We start from the raw sequence: 17,533 nt of genomic DNA, 5'->3' as shown, positions 1-17,533 counted from the left end.
ACGGTGAGACCGTCTCTACTAAAAATACCACGCTGGGCGTGGTGGCAGGCGCCTGTAGTCCCAGTTAGTTGGGAGGCTGAGGCAGGAGAATCGCTTGATCCTGGGAGGCAAAGGTTGGGGTGAGCCAAGATCGCACCACTGCACTCCAGCCTGTGCGACAGAGACCCGGTCTCAAAAATAAATAAATAAATAAATAAATAAACACCATATATAATATCCACGTATTTATACACAAATTACATATTTTTATATATCTTGTACGTTTCTATGTATGTACATCTACTAACAGTAGGTGTTGACCCTGTGTGTATCTATGTAGTTTTATGAGAATGTAGAAGACTCTGGAAGAAAAAATGCTGGCATGTGTGTATGTTACAGAGGGAGATGGAAAGGCCTGGAATACCCAAGAGAAAATGAGAAACAAGGCCTCACTAAAAACACCAGATCTGATATGTAAATAGGAATATGTGTTTAACTGTCTTGTATGTTTGTAAGTGTAAATGTAGAAACAAACTTCTGCTTGTTTTGGACTCTTATGAAACCTCTGAAGTATTAAAAAGAAGGTACTCTCTGTTAGTTGATGGACCTGCTGCTTTGCTGGGTTTCCGGAAGGAATTCAGTTTTGTATGGCAGGTACTCAAGGACCTGTGGGCAGCAGGCAAGCCCAGCAGCGCCCATGCGGGGTCCTGCAGGAGACACCATTGGAGAGCAGGTGTGGGCAGCCTGCACCTGGGGCCTCAGCCCTGATCAGGGCACTGGGCAGCAGGGGAGGGGGCATCTGGGGCCGAAGGAGCCGGCTGCATACCCACCTAGGCCTAGGAGGAGCCCCCCACTGGCTGCATGTGAGAAGGAGCTGCCGTGGCTCAAGGAGGGGTCCCTGTGTGTGGTCTGGGCTCCCTTCAGGAGGTGACGGGCATGCGCATTACCTCATGTTTAGTAACTGGAAAGAAAAGGGCTAACAGCAGGCCCTGGTGATGCTGGACAGGGAAGACTTGTGAGCTGAGAGGAACTGGACAGATCACTGAACCCCTGACATACACAGGAAACTCGGGGGCTGGAGGGCGAAGGGCCTAGAGCGGGAACACACTCCACCCAGGACACTGTTCCTCCAGAGTGACCCGATTCCGGGATCAGCCAAGTGAACGAGCATTTTAGATAAATTTCCTCATAAGATTTTTTTCCTTCCCACAGAACTGAACCAACAACGGAGAGCAATAGAAAGGCAGATTCCAGGCTGGTGGACGTGTCCCCTGACGGGGGTTCTCCTCCTTCCTGTGTGCCTCAGGCACTTAACTTTTCTCCAGAGGAAAGCGATACTGTTTTCTCCAAAAGCACCACCACAGAAGCAGCTCGGGAGGAAACCAAGCCGGGTGGAGACGCAGCCCCTAGTGAGGTGGGCAGAGCAGGTGCAGCTTGGTTCTATTAGCTGAGATTCCTGGAGGCTGCTCGGGAAGCCCCTGGAACCCAGGGCTGTGGCTGGCGGAGTTCCCTGCCATGCTTCATCCTGGGGCCAGTGCCTCTGTGCCAACCAACCCAAAGGGAGGCAGTCAGGACTTCCAGGCCTCCAGGGGAGGAAAAAGTGACACCTTTGCCCTGTATTTGACTAAGGCAAGGGTCAGGGATCGAAGCTGAGGAAGCGGGAAGCAGGGTGGCAGGAGCTGGTAGCTGCTGGTGGGCGGGTATGGACAGGGAGGTGGGCGGCAGTCAGAGAGGCACGGCCTGCCCCATACAGGGCCTCCTTCCACCAAGGCCCCACCTGATTCCTTGGCTTTCCAAACCTCCAGCCCACCTGGAACATGAGCAAAGCACACGTTCTCCCAAGATGATTGCCAGCAAGATGCTGGACTCTGCTCTTAACCTTGGTTTTGTACCCAGGCTCTTCTTGTAGATATCAAACTGGACCCACTCGCAGTCACTCCAGATGCTGCAAGCCAGCCCCTCGTTGACCCCCCTCTCATTGACTTCTGCAATACCCCAGAAGCAAACGTGGCTGTGGGATCTGAAAGCAGGCCTCTGATCGACCTCATGATAAACACTCCAGACATGAATAAAAATGTGGCCAAACCTTCACCGGTGGTGGGACAGGTGAGAAGTGGCAGGTGATTTGTGTTGACTCAGCCCTCGCTGTCCTCAGTTCTGGGTTGGTTCGTCCCCCCAGGGCCATCGTGGGACCCTTGAGAGTGGCTGTTGAGTCTTCTCAGCTACTCACCTCAGGGCAGCCTGAGCTTCTCAAAGATCAGCTGCCTCTGAGGTGCCCTGCCAGGACCCTGCCAGCTCTTGTTGGGCAGGGACCGCCTCTCTCCTGCCCATAGACCCCAGGGCCAGATGTGGGACAGAGGAGTGTGCATGGTGGGGGCTTGGGTTTCTCCATGTGTGTCCTGTGTCCTTCCAGCTTCTTAGACGTGGTGGCCCAGAGTACTTTTCAGTGCACCCGAGCCAGGATGACCGAGCTGTTGTGATGGCCCAGGCAGCCAGTGCTCTGTGTGGGGAGGGGAAGGGAGGCCCCGGCCAGATCCGCGCTCACCTCCTCCCCTCTGCTCTCTTCCAGCTCATAGACCTGAGCTCCCCTCTGATCCAGCTGAGCCCCGAGGCTGACAAGGAGAACGTGGATTCCCCACTCCTCAAGTTCTAAGCAGAACCAAATCCTTTGCCTTGAAAGAACAGCCCTAAAGTGGTTTTCAACCCTCAGAAACAAGCTGTAGGCTGGGCACAGTGGCTTACACTTGTAATCCTAGAACTTTTGAGGCCGAGGTGGGCAGATTACTCGAGCCCAGGAGTTCGAGACCAGCCTGGGCAATATAGTGAGACCCCTGTCCCTACAAAAAATAAAAAATTAGCCAGGTGTGGTAGTGCACGCATGTAGTCCCAACTACTTAGGAGGCTGAAGTGGGAGGATGGCCTGAGCTCAAGGAGGTGGAGGCTGCAGTGAGCTCTGATTGTGCCACTGTACTCTAGCCTGGGCAACAATGTGAGAGCCTATCTTGGGGGAAAAAAAAAAAAGAAACATGTTTTAGTAGAAATTGTATTCGAAAAAGAAAAATAAGCCGAAAGATATTCCCAGTGCTGGAGAGGGTGGGCTGAGGAACTGGGGCCAGCGCTAACCACCCAAGGCCTCTGCTGCCGCCTCTGCCCTTCTTGCTGCCACTCTCTGGGCTGGAATGTGAAGCCTCAGTCACTCTAAATGAAGAATTTTCTTTTGAATGTTTTGTATGTAAAATAGCAAGTAGCTATTTTTAAAGTTAAGTTTGTGTAAAAAGTTAAATATTCTAGTTTTACATTAAATTGTAAAATAAATGGATTTATTGAAGCATATCTTGATTTTTAAGCTTATCGTGATTTTCAAGCATACATGACTATTTTTATCACTCTAATCAGTAAGGCTACTATCTAGACTCGAATGCTTCCATACAAGTGAGTTTCAAAAAATAGTCAATAAAAATTGGTGTCAGTGCAGACCCAGACCCGCCCCCAGATACACTGGTCGCTAGGTCTGGGGCCAGCCCTGGAAGTGGCACTGTTACTAGGCACACAGGTGATTCTGACTCGATGGCCTGAGACGCACACCTTAAGAAGAGGCTGCTCTGGGGAGACGAAGGTATGAGTGGAAAGAGGATGGGCGAGGAGGCCGGGCTTACCTGGACACTAAGGTGATGGGCGGCGTCTGCTGGGCAGGCCTCGGGGAGGACCCCTCAGCTTTGCTCTCAGCAGGGGCCGGAGAGGCTCGGTGGGCAGTGGCAGGAACTGAGTGCCACTGGAAAGCCCATTCCCTTTACTTAAAAAACGAGCTGGCCAGGAAGCCACTACTTTGTGTCCATTTCTCCTGAGGAAACTTCTCACCATCTTGGTTGAGCAGCTTCACGGCCGACACAGCAAGCCAGCAGCCGGACTCTGTATTTCGGACCCCGCTCCAGTGCTCCCTGGATCATACCAGGATCTGCCTCTGTCCACAAAGACGAGGGAAAATGATGACTGCGCTGTGTCTCTACTTCCCGTGGTTACCGTGTGAGGCTAAAGCTGCCACTCAGAACAGCGAGTCCTGTGGTGTCGAGAGCAGGAAGGGGTCGGTGGCCAGGTGACACCGTGGAAAGGCGTCTCGGTGGAAACTGCCGTGGTGGGAAGGTGGCGCGCTTGTCACGGCTGAGTTGCTGCGCCTGCAGACAGAAGCCCTCCACAGGCAGGGCTACTCGGACGAGTGAGTCATGAAGCCGGAGAAGCCCTGCTCCACGAGCAGTGACTTCCCAGGCAAGACTTGCAGCCAGTGCTGCGCTGGCCAGAGCCACAGGGCCTGTAGGAATCTTGGCGGCTCCACGTTTCCAGGGCAGCAGGGAATCCCAGGGGCCCGGTAGTGACACAGCAAGGTCCTCAGGGAGCCTCTGGTCTGGCCCTCATTTCCCAGGGGTAGAAAAGGAAATCTGAAATCGGATTAAACCATGCAGCAAATATTTACTGAGGCTCTGCTATGGGTCAGGCTGTTTTCTGCTGGGGGGCAGCGCTCAGGTACCCCTTCCCTCTTGGGGCTTCCCGCTTGGTAGAGGAAGGAGATGTTCAGCTTCCAGCCCATCTGTAACCAAGCTGTGCCTTGGTTGCCTCCATTCAGGCCCTGGGGGTGAGCCGAGCCTTTGGCCTGTGGCCCCAATCCTGCTGCTGGGGCTCCTCCCCACTGTGCCCTTCCCCTCCCCGCTGCAGCCTCGGTGCAGCCAGGCTCTCCTTGGTACCCAGGCCAGACAGAGTGATCTGACTTTAACTCTCTTCAGACAGACGGGAAGAGGGCCCTAGGAGCAGGAGCTGGACAGAGCAGAGCTGCTCCTGTCCTGAAGCTCCAGGCCTGTTCCTTTCTGTCTGGGTCTTTCCACTGGGCTTTTCCTGCCAAAGCCGCCTCGTCTCAGCACCCCCACTCCCTTCCTCACCTAGTGCCCAGGCCCTTGGTTCAACCCTCAGAGGGCTCCGGGTGGGAAGATGCAGTTAGCTGGGGACTGAAGGACTCCATGACCCCAGGAGGGCCAACCCCTTTCTCCACCTCGGCTGCCGCTGGAGGGCCACCCTTCCAGGTTCAAGAGGTCCAACTTCATGGGATTTTTACCACATTTCATTAATTTTGTGGAGCAAATGTCTTCCCATTTTATAGCTCTGAAATCCACGTCTCTGACATTGCTGTTGGCAGGCGGCACCTGGGATGTCGTCATCCTGCCCATAGCTGGCCTGTGTCAGACCTGAGTGATGCACAGGGGCCTCTTGGAGCTACAGAGTAACTAAAATACCATAGAGTTCACGAGAAAGCAGAAAATACGTGAGCATGGATCTCAGCCACTGTGGGTTGGTTGCAACTGGGACTCAACCTGCCATAACCTTAGGTCAGCCTGCCACACCCAAGGAGGGCCTGCCCCTACACCCAGACTCAAGTTTAGACACAGCCTAAACGTGTACCTCTAAATCTGCACAAGCTCAGGTGCCCAGATACTGGATTTCCTTATCTCTTCCGGGAAATGCAAAATGAAATTGCTTTCCTGTTGGGTACTTTCCTGATCCTTTATTCTGAAAAAGTGGTCATCCTTTTCCCCACAGGCCCTGTGACCTCTTCCTCCTGTCTTGCAGCTCACTGTGCACCTCCTCCTGGCACCAGTGCCCAGGGCTCTCCTGTTGGTAGTTCCTGCTTTTCTTCTTGGAAATTCCTCGTGGGCCTCGAGATCTTTACCTTATAACAGTTCTGTTGAATTTCACCCTGGCAATGTAAATCGATAGCTTATCTTCACAGAGGCCAGACAAAGGACAGATCTCACCATCAGCCCTCTGCTCACCTGAGACAAATGCATGTCTGATTGCTTCCTTTGCCCTATTTATGTAAAAATGCAGATTCACTGAGCCAGACTAAGGCATAAATGACTGTTCCTCTACCTGCCTCTCACATGGAAATTGTGTATTCAGTGAAAGGCTGATCAAAGACCCAAAATACTGCAACAGTTTATATCTTATCTACCTATGACCTGGGAGCTGCCCACCGCCCCTAGTTGCTCTGCCTTTTCAGAGAGAACCAGGGTACATCTTACATGTTATTAATCGATGTCTTGTGTCTCCCTAATATCAAAGCAAGCTGTGCCTCGACCACCTTGGGCACATGTCCTCAGGACATCATCCTGAGGCTGTGTCACAGGCACGTCCTTAACCTTGGCAAAATAAAGTTTCTAAATTGAGACCGTCTCAGGTACTTTGGGTTCGCACCACAAGGAAGGGGTCTCATGCATATGTGCCTAATAATAACAACTATCACAGAGGACTGCAAAAACCACAACCTTTACACAAAGGCTATTGCAACCTTACTCAAAAACAAAAACAAAAACAAACTTCTGTTGCAAGGACATCTGCCTGGCAACTGCCTGTCCAACCCTGGACTGGTGTCACCCTTATTGATCCTTGTAGCCAAAGAATTATCTCAAAACAATGATGTGATCCTCATTTTCCCTTTAAAAACCTTTGTCTTCCTAGGCTGGGCACGGTGGCTCACGCCTGTAATCCTAGCACTTTGGGAGGCCGAGGCGGGCAGATCACAAGGTCAAGAGATCGAGACCATCCTGGCCAACATGGTGAAATGCCGTCTCTACTAAAAATACAAAAATTAGCTGGGCATGGTGGCGTGTGCCTGTAATCTCAGCTACTCGGGAGGCTGAGGCAGGAGAATCACTTAAACCCATGAGGCGGAGGTTGCAGTGAGCTGAGATTGTGCCACTGCACTCCAGCCTGGTGACCGAGCGAGACTCAGTCTCAAAAAAATAAATAACTAGGCCAGGCATGGTGGCTCATGCCTGTAATCCCAGCACTTTGGGAGGCCGAGGCGGGCAGATCACAAGGTCGGGAGATCGAGACCATCCTGGCTAACATGGTGAAACCCCATCTCTACTAAGAAAAACACCAAAAATTAACCAGGTGTGGTGGCGGGCGCCTCTAGTCCCAGCTACTCGGGAGGCTGAGGCAGGAGAATAGAGTGAACCCAGGAGGCAGAACTTGCAGTGAGCCAAGATCACGCCACTGCACTCCAGCCTGGGCAACAGGGCAAAACTCCGTCTCAAAAAAAAAAAAAAAAAAAAGACGTTTGTCTTCCTTTACCCCCTGAATACACACATAGCTTAATGTGGCATGCATATTCCCATTGCAATGCCCTATTCACAAATGAACATCTTTGTCCAGAAAGTCTCCATGTGCTTTAGGTAGAGCGTGTCTAGGTGCTCTTAGAGAAGAACTCAGCTTCAATCACCCCTGGGGGATGACCTCCGTTCTCTCCTCCTTCCTTTATTCAGTGAGTTTATGAAGCACCTGCCCTGGGCCAGGGGCTCTTCTGGGCATGAAGTAGAAGTGGACAGAACACAAAACCCCTGCCCCACGCAGCTCACAGGCATTAAAGGATTGAGTGCTGAGCATGCTTGGGGTCAAACTAAAAGATTTGAAGATATTTATTCTGAGCCAAATATGAGTGAGGGCGGCCCATGACCTAGTCCCAGGAGACCCTGAGAACACGTGCTCAAAGTGGTCGTGCTACAGCTTTTGGTTTAGTACATTTCAGGGAGACATAAGCCATAAACCAGTACATGTAAGATGTAACATTGGTTCCCGAAAGGTGGGACAACTCGAAGGTGGGGTGGGGCTTCCAGGTCATACATGAATTCAAAGATTTTCTGGGCCTGGGGCAGGGACTCACGCCTGTAATCCCGCCACTTCGGGAGGCGGAGGTGGGCAGATCCCTTGAGGTCAGGAGTGCGAGACCAGCCCGGCCAATATGGTGAAACGCCATCTGTACTAAAAATACAAAAATTAGCTGGGCATGGTGGCGGGCGCCTGTTATCCCAGCTACTAGGGAGGCTGAGGCAGGAGAATCGCTTGAATCTTGGAGGTAGAGGTTGCAGTGAGCCGAGATCACACCATACTTGGATATCTTTCAGGGCCTGCCATCTGTCACGTCGGTATCCTACTGCCTAGACAGTCTTAAGTCTGTTTTGACGTTAATGCTGGTCCGAATTCCAAAGGGAGGAGGGTCTACTGAGGCGGGTCCCACCCCGCTTTTCCCATCAGAGTCTGAACTCGCGGTTCAGGTTCCCTTTAGGACGCCCCTGGCCTAGAGGAGGGTCCAACGGCTGGCTGCGGGGCTTAGAATTTTATTTTTGGTTTACAGCACAGAAGAAGAGCAGTGAGGAAGGGGCGCGGGTGGGGGGTGCAAGGCGGCGGCTCCAAGAAAAGCCAGCCCCTCGCGGCCCGACAGAGTCTCCGCACCCCGCGGGTCGGTGGAGCCTCAGTGGCGAGCGCAGGCGGGTGCTCGGGAAACACAGCCGCCGGGCAAGGGAGGGCCGGACGGAACACAAGCCCGTAGCCGCGGCTTCCGGCCGGGCCACTAGCGCGGACCCTACGACCGGGGCGGGACTTCCGGCAAGGCGCGGAAGCGGCGGTAGTGGCAAGTGGAGAAGTTGTGTGGCTGACGGATGCAGGCGGTGAGGCACGTCGTGTGTGCCCTGTCCGGCGGCGTGGACAGCGCCGTGGCCGCGCTGCTGCTGAGGCGAAGAGGTGAGGCGGCCGAGACCCCCGCCCGCCCCCTAGCGAATGTGTCCGCGAAAACCTGTCCCCGTCCCTCGTGGCGTTGGGCAGATCGCCTCCCTCCCTGGGCCCCTGGTTGCGCGGGGGTCAGCAGGAGGACACCCCGTCCTCTGACTTCGGTTCCGAGGCTCCTCGCCCTCCACCTGTGTAGTCGGAGGTGTGCGCGACGGCAGCTCCGACTACCTGGGAGCAGTTCAGCGCCCCTCTCCACCCGCGCCCACCCCCAGTGAGAAGCCGGCGGGCCGGGGTGGAGTGGGGAGGGGAGGGGAGGGCTTCTCACGGGTCTGCGGCGTCTACATTCGCCTGTGAGGCCGGGGACATTGGTTACGGGAGCTGGGATCGCCGGGCCGGAGGCCTGACCTCTGCACACGCCGTGGCCGCCAGGTGGGAGGTCCTTGTCCTGCCCAGTCAGCAGCAGACGGACAGCTGCCGCGCGGCGGGTCTGCTTGTTCAGTGTCTCTTGTGTTCTCTGCTCGCTGGAGGACAAAGTTTTCTCCAGAAGTATTTCCATTTCTTCCGGCATCTAAACGGAGCCCCACGGGTGCTTAGGATTCCTCGGGCCCAGCGCTGAAATGAGCGCTTGTTTAACTTCACCTGTGTGGCTCCCCGCGGGAGGCCTCATTCACTTAGTAACGTTTGTGGAGCTCTGCTTTGCGCCATCTTTGGTTCCTGACCTTGGGCGAGTGAATTAAGCCGTCCCCTGTAAAATTCGGCTAACTCCCGCCTCACGGGGTGACTGGAGGGATTAGATGACATAATACGTATTGATGAGTAAGTGCCCAGCACATACGAGGTACTCAGAAAACAGAAGTGGCTATTAGTTTATGTTGTTAATAACCATGGTTATTATCGTAGGTAGTAGGTGCCAAAGAGAAGCGTAGGCAGACCACAAGCAGAACTAGTTGTGAGGAAGGGAGAGTGGAGGAAAGCATGCTAGAGGTGGAGGTGTTCAGCTAAGTCGAAAGAAGAATAGGATGTCACTAAGCAGAGACTTGGAGGTGGAGGCGGCCCTCCCGGCAGAGTCAGCAGTTCGAGCAGAATCACAGAGGCCTGCAAGTGTTGGCTGTTTCTGGCCAGATGGAGATGGAAGGAGAGGAGCCTGGAGCACGTTTAGCCCTGATTATGGAAGATGCTATGCCAGGGGCTTTGGACTGTTAGGTAGACAACATTGGTCTGGTTGATCTGGGATGGGGGTGGTCTTTTGCGTGTGACGGTGCAGTTTTGGCAAAGCTTTGTCATCAAATTTCTGTTGCTTTGGGTACTATATAAAGCTTCCTTCAGCAGTCATTTGCCCTTTCATTACATTCAGCCTGCCGAAAAGAACCAGCTTTCTCATACGGGGTCAGCACCTGTGTAGTTTGCTAAGGTGGTGTAAGGCTAAAGTTAGCCTTTCCAATATTTGGGTGACTATTTTGTTACAATTGAAAAGGTAGAAAGTAGGTCATAAACTAAGTGGTACAGCTCTTACAAAATATGGAAACTTTTAATTATCTTTATATCTGATGACTTAGAATCTAAGTCTTAGGTGGTAACTAGAAATAACTTTTGAAGAGTTTCCTTTTCTGATAACCGAATGGTGCTTTGAAAAATTCTGTTGAGTTTTGACTATTCCTTCGTGTATTCCACACACACTGGCTAAGCCCCTCCTGCTAGGCATTGTGGTGATACATCGATGGGGACACAAAGATGAGAAATTACCACCTCTCTTATCTTGGGGACGCAAGCACCAAGACGGAAACCAGATCACTGAAGCCACATGGCAAAGCAGGGACTGCCAGGCAGGCCAGGCACAGAGGCACAGGAGCACAGCGTAGGGGGAACTTCTCAGAGCTCAGAAATCACTGCCGTTTTACCGAAGGTTGATTAATGTATTTTCTGTAATTGACCTTCTTCCCGCCCCCAGGTTACCAGGTGACAGGGGTGTTTATGAAGAACTGGGACTCGCTGGATGAACATGGGGTGTGTACTGCCGACAAAGACTGTGAAGATGCTTACAGAGTTTGCCAGATCTTAGACATCCCTTTCCATCAAGTGTCCTACATAAAGGAGTATTGGAACGACGTGTTCAGGTGAGTGCAGGTCACAGCACAAAGAAGGCCTCCTCACACTGTGGGTGCTTGCAATGAAAGGATCGCGGTAGTCAGCCAGCCAGATGCCTGTGCAGCCCAGCGCTCTCCCTCCACGGTGGTGCTGAAGACTGCAGGAGGCCTCAGCCACCCTGGGGGCTCTGTGTTAGCAGCGAGGCCTGGACCCCACAGCACACCCAGCTGTCTCACTCCTGTCATTTTGCCACTTGCCTGAAGTCTCTTTAATGCTTTCTTGGGCCTTGAGCTGTTTCTGTTGCCCAGTTAGGGTAGGGCAGGGGAGCTAAGGCTGAGGGCTCCCCTGGAAGGTGAGCACCAATGCCTGTGTACTATGTGGGTCAGCCATTAAGGGGGTTCTGAGAAAGAGTTAGGTGATACATGGCCTGTGCCTCTGAAAACAAAAAACAAACAAAAACTTTTATAAAACCTAATACAATCCCAATAATTAAGTGCTGTGTGCTAGGTGCGTGCCACATCTAGGAACATTAAGATGTCTGCACTGTGACCTGGTTCTGTAGGAGTTTGCGGTCTAGTTGGGAGGACATTATCTTCACAAGAGGTGATAGTGATGCGTGGCACGCGGGAAGTACCAGTGATGCTGTCAATCACTGAACCCAGAGGAGAGAGAAATTTGCAGAGAGGAGTAATCAAGAAGGCTTCATGCCAGTGGAGGGGTTGGAAACAAAGGAGTAAAGAAGGCACTCCAAATGGGGTATTGAGAGCAGCATGAAGAGGAGAAGAAATGCCAATTGTGTATTTCAGGACCGTTGTAAAATTTGGCTGGACTTTTGTTCCTGCAGTGGAAGGAGTGTAGGGCTTGTCCTCCGGTGAGCCCTGACTGCGATGAATGTCGGGCAGTTGTTGAAGGCGTCTGACATAGCAGGCCATGTGGCAGGACAGGCTGCCCCTGCCTCAGTGGCCTTTAGGGGCAGAAAAGCCTTGGGTTGAGTCCTGACTGTAGCTTATTATATGACCCTGGGCAATTTACTTGACTTTGTTTCTTTAGTTGAAAAAAATTCTTTTTCTTTCCTGCTAACAAAGACCCAGAAGAGATTCTTGACTTTTCTAAGCCTCAATTTTCTCACCTTTAAAATGAGGATAACACTGATGCCTTAGTGTAAGAATTGAGATTAGGTTATAGTATGTATGCCTGGTATATTAGTAAGCAGTCAATAAACATAGCTGTTTTTCTTTTCTTTTTTTCTTTTTTTTTTTGAGATGGAGTTTTCCTCTGTCGCCCAGGCTAGAGTGCAGTGGTGCGATCTTGGCTCACTGCAACCTCTGCCTCCCAGGTTCAAGCGATTCTCATGCCTCAGCCTCCCAAGTAGCTGGGATTGTAGGCGTGCACCACCACGCCCAGATAATTTTTGTATTTTTAGTAGAGACAGGGTTTCCCCATGTTGGCCAGGTTAGTCTCAAACTCCTGACCTCAGAAGATCCACTCGTCTTAGCCTCCCAAAGTGCTGGGATTACAGGCGTGAGCCACCACGCCAGCCTGCTATTTTTATTTTCATTATTAAAAAGATGAGTCTGGGGAGCTAAGCTGTGAGGATGCAAAGGCATAAAAATGATATAATGGACTCTGGGGTGAGGGATAAAAGACTACACATTGGGTACAATGTCCACTGCTTGGGTGACGGATGCACCAAAATCTCAGAAATCACCGCTGAAGAACTTATCCATGTAACCAAACTCTACCTGTTCCCCCAAAACTATTCAAATAACAATAAAAAGAAATTTAGATTCAGTAAATTGACTATAGTCACCTAAAGAATCAACAGAAGAGCTTGAACATGAACCCTCTGTGACTCTATGCTATGACATATGGGTGCCGTATATGTTAACAACACGGGCAAAACTGATGGCTGAATTTTCCTGGGGGAAGTTATCTGTAGAATGCATGATAAATGCATTAAAAACATCTGCAGTTTCCTCGGGGACATAAGAAAAAGAGTGTGGCAGCCAAATATAGGATAAATATGGGAGAAGACCAAAGGCAGAGAGTCTCAGGAAGTGCTGTTGCTGCAGATTTGGACTTCATGGGGAGGGACTGTGGGAGTGGAAGGTGAGGGCTGGCTTGTTGGACCCACTGGACAAGTCCACCGGGCAGTAGATCTGAGGTGCTTGTTAAACACAGACCTGGACCGAGGTCTGGGTGTGGCCCTGGAATCTGCTTTAATAAGTACTTCAGCTGTGCTTGTGTTGGGGCGTTGTCAGGGTCTTTCTTTGAGAAAAGGTGTGATGAGGCTTAGGGACTGATGTGTGTGGGAGACCCGAGAGGAGAGGAGTCAGCAGTAGTTTCTTTTTTTTTTTTGAGACGGAGTCTCGCCCTGTCGCCCAGGCTGGAGTGCAGTGGCCGAATCTCAGCTCACTGCAAGCTCCGCCTCCCGGGTTTACGCCATTCTCCGGCCTCAGCCTCCCGAGTAGCTGGGACTACAGGCGCCCGCCACCTCGCCCGGCTAGTTTTTTGTATTTTTTAGTAGAGACGGGGTTTCACCGGGTTAGCCAGGATGGTCTCGATCTCCTGACCTTGTGATCCGCCTGTCTCGGCCTCCCAAAGTGCTGGGATTACAGGCTTGAGCCACCGCGCCCGGCCAATCAGCAGTAGTTTCAAGATCAAGGCTGGAGCAGTAGTTTCAAGATCAAGGCTGGGTGGCTGGGGAAAGCCGGTTTAGGGGATTCCTCATGAGTACTGTAGAGTTTGAGGTGACAACAGGGAATCCAAGTGAGCTTACACTTCACCTGCTAGCACCGCTTTTTCAAAGTGTACGTGTGGATGTGGTTTTTGAAGTTTAGCTCAGCTGAGGCCAGATAGGAAGAGTGACTTGAATGCTATGGCAAATGAGGAGCAGTGCTGGGATTAAAACCCAGCTTTCCAGGCTAGTGCTTGTTGCCGCCTTCTGGCGCTGCTTGATAGAGACTGAAAGGAGGAGGCAATTCTTTTCCCATCTCTGGGGCTGCCCCCGAGCTCGCCCCAGGCTCCAGCCAGCCTGCCCTCTGTCCTCACCCAGTACCAGCTGCCCGTGGAGGCACTGTCTTCCTGCCGAACACTCACTCCTCCCGTAGGGCTCTCTAGCTCAGAAATTTCTTTCGTATTCTTTCATTCAAGACCCACTGGCCTTCACGGATCAGAGTCCAGATACGTTTTAGCTGCTGAGTCTTTTAAACTGCTGTCTCCCTCCCGAAGTGCGGGAAAGGCTTCTCTTCTTTCCAGTGAGAGAAGAGGCCAGGCTACTCCATTGTTTTTGCTAATGCCAGATGACACACCTTCCCGTCCGCTGTTTAGGAAAGGGTTAACAGTATGTCTTTTCAGAAACTGATTTAAATGTTCGACCTCTTCAATATTTATTGATGACTGTTATATAGAAAGCTTGTTGGGTCTAGGACATAGAGAGACACAGACTGTACCTTAAGTAGTTTATAGTTTAATGAGCTTCCTGACAACTTTCTAATAATTAAAGCAAAATGGAAAGAGTGTAATAGCATCAAGTGTTGTTGCAAACGTGGAACAACATGAGCTTTTATGAACTTCTAGGGGGAGCGAGAAGTAGGAAAACAGTTTGGTACCCGCTACAGTGGAAAATATCCAAGGAACCTCTGACCCTGTGCAGATCCATGATCTGTCTGCATAACAACCCTCTTGATCAGCCTTGGTTTTTTTTTTTTAACCCTTGTTGATTAATAAAGAGTTTTAGGTTAAATGAAAAAAATCACTTATACCAAAAATACACCCATTTTTAAACTCCCAAAATAGGTGTCATAACCCTCTTGAAGTGAATCCTCGAAGACTATGTAAGTCTTGCTGGTATCACGGCATCTTTTTCTCATGTTCAGTCAGTCTGTTAGAGCAGAAATTCACTGAATTAGGATGGCCTGATCCACTTTAAGCACCCAAGAGGTTGCTTGTTCTCAGAAGTGTGTTTGTCACGCGAGGAAAGTATTTTTGGTGTATTTGCCCAGTGGCGCAGCATCCCAGGCTGAGATTGCAGAATGGCTCATGGAGCCCTGGTGCAGGGAAACCTCTGACTGGTTTCTCCTCTGCTCTCACCATGGCCGCATCCTCACAGAAGAAGGCTTCTGTGACAAAGGTGTGGGGGGTTGTCTCCATACACCAAGCCGTGGACACAACTGGGTGTCCTCTGATTCAGTTACGATACCATCTACCTGGAGATAGTGCTGGATGCCAAAGGTTGGGGGTTCCGTCCCCAAGATGGACTCTCCCTCTACAGCAGTGGAAAGTGTGGGCCTGTAGAACTTACCACCCACTGGCTTCCCGTTGGGATTCCCGTAACTTCCTCTTTGGGTTCGATTATTAATAATTTGCTGGAGTGGTTCACAGAACTCAGAAAAACACATTTACCAGTTTATTATAAAGGATGTTGCAAAGGATACAGATGAAGAGTCGGGCCGGGTGAGGTATAGGGAAAGGGTGTCCACACCCTCCCTCGGGCCACCCTCCAGGAGCCTCCACAAGTGCAGCTGTGCAGAAGCTCTCTGAACCCAGTACTCTTGGGTTTTTATGGAGGCTTCATGACATCGCCATTCCTTCTCCCGGGATACAGAGTGGGACTGTCTCTGGGGAGGGTCTTAAGACCCACAGTCAGAAAGGTAGGTGCTTGTAATTCTAGCACTTGAGGAGGCTGGGGCAGGAGAATTGCTTGAGGCCTGGAGTTCAGTATCAGCCTGGGCACCATGGCAAGACCTCATCTCTACAAAAAAAGAAAAGGATGCAGTGGGCCGGGCGCGGTGGCTCATGCCTCTAATTCCAGCATTTTGGGAGGCTGAGGAGGGCAGATCACTTGAGGCCAGGAGTTGGAGACCAGACTGTCCAACATGGTGAAACCCCGTCTCTACTAAAAATACAAAAATTAGCCAGGCATGGTGCTGCACACCTGTAATCACAGCTACTCTGGAGGCCGAGGTGGGAGAATCGCTTGAACCCGGGAGGTGAAGGTTGCAGTGAGCTGAGATCACACCACTGCACTTCAGCCTGAATGACAGAGCAAGACTCCGTCTCAAAAAAAAAAAAAAAAAAGAAAAGAAAGAAAGATGCAGTGAAAGGAGGGCAGGAGGTCAGAGGCCTGTTCATGAGGCCCGTCCCTGAGGCCCACCGCACCCAGCATGACAGCAAAGGACTAACGGGTGAGGTCAGAGGCCCATCTGTGAGGCCCGTCCCTGAGGCCCACCGCACCTAGCATGACAACAAAACAATAACAGGCTAAGGGAGTTGCAAGCCAGGAACTGTGGATGAAAGCCAATGTATAGTAGCATAGCACCACAGCCCTGCAGCAGAAGTCTAGAGGATTTCATTTCTACTGTCACTCAGGCATCTTCTCTTCCTCACCTAAGCCCTGCTGTGTTGGAGGAGTCCCAGAGGCAGGGGCACTCCCCACTCCTGACCCCATAGGCCCTGTGAGTCTGCACGGAGACGGTGGCTCCTGAGCCGGCAGGGAATAACACCTTGTCCGGTGGCCCATGCAGCAGGTTATAAACAAATGTTCGAAGACAGTGGCTTTATACTGAAGCTCTCCTGTTTTGCAGAAAATTACAGTTGTGGTATGACAAGGAGAAATTCTACATTAAGCAATTTAGTGAACTTTTTTTTTTTGTTTTTTTGAGGAATGTTTCACACTTGGAACTGAAGTCATTTTCTTTTATTCTAGTGATTTTTTGAATGAGTATGAAAAAGGAAGGACTCCCAATCCTGACATAGTTTGCAACAAGCACATCAAATTCAGTTGCTTTTTTCATTATGCTGTGGATAATCTTGGTAAGTAATTTGGGTTTAAAACTTCTTTTTTTTTTAGAGACAGGGTCTCACTCTGTCACCCAGGCTGGATTATAGTGGTGCGATCATGACTCACTGCAGCCTTGACCTCCTGGGCTCAAGAGATTCTCCCACCCCAGGCTCCTGAGTAGCCTGCATCACAGGCGTGCCACCATCGTGGCTAATTTTTTGTGGAGATGGTGTCACAACTGTATTGCCCAGGCTGTTCTCAGATTCCTGGCCTCAAGCAATCCTCCTGACTTGGCCTCCCAAAGTGCTGGGATTCCAGGCGTGAGCCTCTGTGCCTAGCCACTTTCTTCTTGTGGAAACTCCTGATACTGAATAGCTTGCGTAGACCACCTCTTGATGTCTGTGGCTATGATTTATGAATTTTAGGTTCTTTTTCCTGTCGCCTGCCATTGGAGTCACCATAACGAGTTTCTGACGTTCTGGCTCGGGCTTCTTGGTTTGCTGTGTTCCACTGCAGCTCACCCTGCTGTGTGTGGCTACGAGATACCATTGTAAGCCAGGGGCCCAGTAGCGTCGGCGCTTTTAGCAATGATGTAGATGAGGCTTGCAGACTCAGTATACGAGCAACCTAAAGCTGAGTTGATGATGATCATGAAAGTTTGTGGAGTTAGGAATAAACAAATGCCTACAAAAACAAAAAAATCAAAAAGAAAAATCTTAAATTTCAACACTGGGCTAACACCAAAAACATGAAACTCAATAGAGATAAATGCAGTTTGCTAACTAGGTTCACTCATTCTCCTAGTACAAGATTGGAAAGACCTAGCTTGGTTGCCATTGAATGTGCAGAAAATCTGGGGGATTTGGGTGCCCCCAGGCTGACTGAGCCAGTAGTGTGATGTCTTTAGTCAAAGTCAGCACAGACTGAGCTCACCCTGATGATCAGAGAATGTCTGGGAAGGAGTGACGCGTCCACCATGGTCTGTCCTGGTTAGACCGTGTCCGTTATTCAGGAAAAGAGTGACAGACTGATAGAATGTGAATTGATTTTTATTTTCAGGGTATCCGGAAATATGTCCTCCCTGAACTGTTGAGATTACTTTGGGTCATAGTGGCAGTGGTCAAGTGTGTGAGTTAG

General features: G+C 50.9%; 2 protein-coding genes across 23 annotated transcripts in view; both read left to right on the top strand.

Moving 5' to 3' along the window:
- GTSE1 (G2 and S-phase expressed 1) overlaps positions 1-3,040 on the top strand; it is a 33,743-nt gene extending 30,703 nt beyond the window's left edge. The window contains exons 10-12 of the mRNA XM_001110798.5: positions 1,192-1,393; positions 1,876-2,085; positions 2,549-3,040. Of these exons, the coding sequence (XP_001110798.4) occupies positions 1,192-1,393; positions 1,876-2,085; positions 2,549-2,632 (496 nt within the window). The 3' untranslated portion in view covers positions 2,633-3,040. The remainder of the gene's footprint in view (positions 1-1,191; positions 1,394-1,875; positions 2,086-2,548) is intronic.
- Positions 3,041-8,416: 5,376 nt separating this feature from the next.
- TRMU (tRNA mitochondrial 2-thiouridylase) overlaps positions 8,417-17,533 on the top strand; it is a 26,677-nt gene continuing 17,560 nt past the window's right edge. For 17 of the 22 annotated variants that reach the window (XR_013398893.1, XR_013398889.1, XR_013398888.1 and 14 more), the window contains exons 1-3: positions 8,417-8,544; positions 10,478-10,643; positions 16,322-16,428. Coding sequence is in view for 4 of the 22 variants with exons in the window: in XM_015150573.3 (XP_015006059.1) it covers positions 8,463-8,544; positions 10,478-10,643; positions 16,322-16,428 (355 nt within the window). In the remaining 18 variants the exon portion in view is untranslated. The remainder of the gene's footprint in view (positions 8,545-10,477; positions 10,644-16,321; positions 16,429-17,533) is intronic. The other 5 variants (XR_013398894.1, XR_013398891.1, XR_013398890.1 and 2 more) reach the window with 1 other exon arrangement.

This window comes from Macaca mulatta, chromosome 10 (genome assembly GCF_049350105.2).
Source record: "Macaca mulatta isolate MMU2019108-1 chromosome 10, T2T-MMU8v2.0, whole genome shotgun sequence".
In the NCBI taxonomy this organism is placed as follows: domain Eukaryota; kingdom Metazoa; phylum Chordata; class Mammalia; order Primates; family Cercopithecidae; genus Macaca; species Macaca mulatta.
This window is presented reverse-complemented; position numbering and strand designations above follow the sequence as displayed.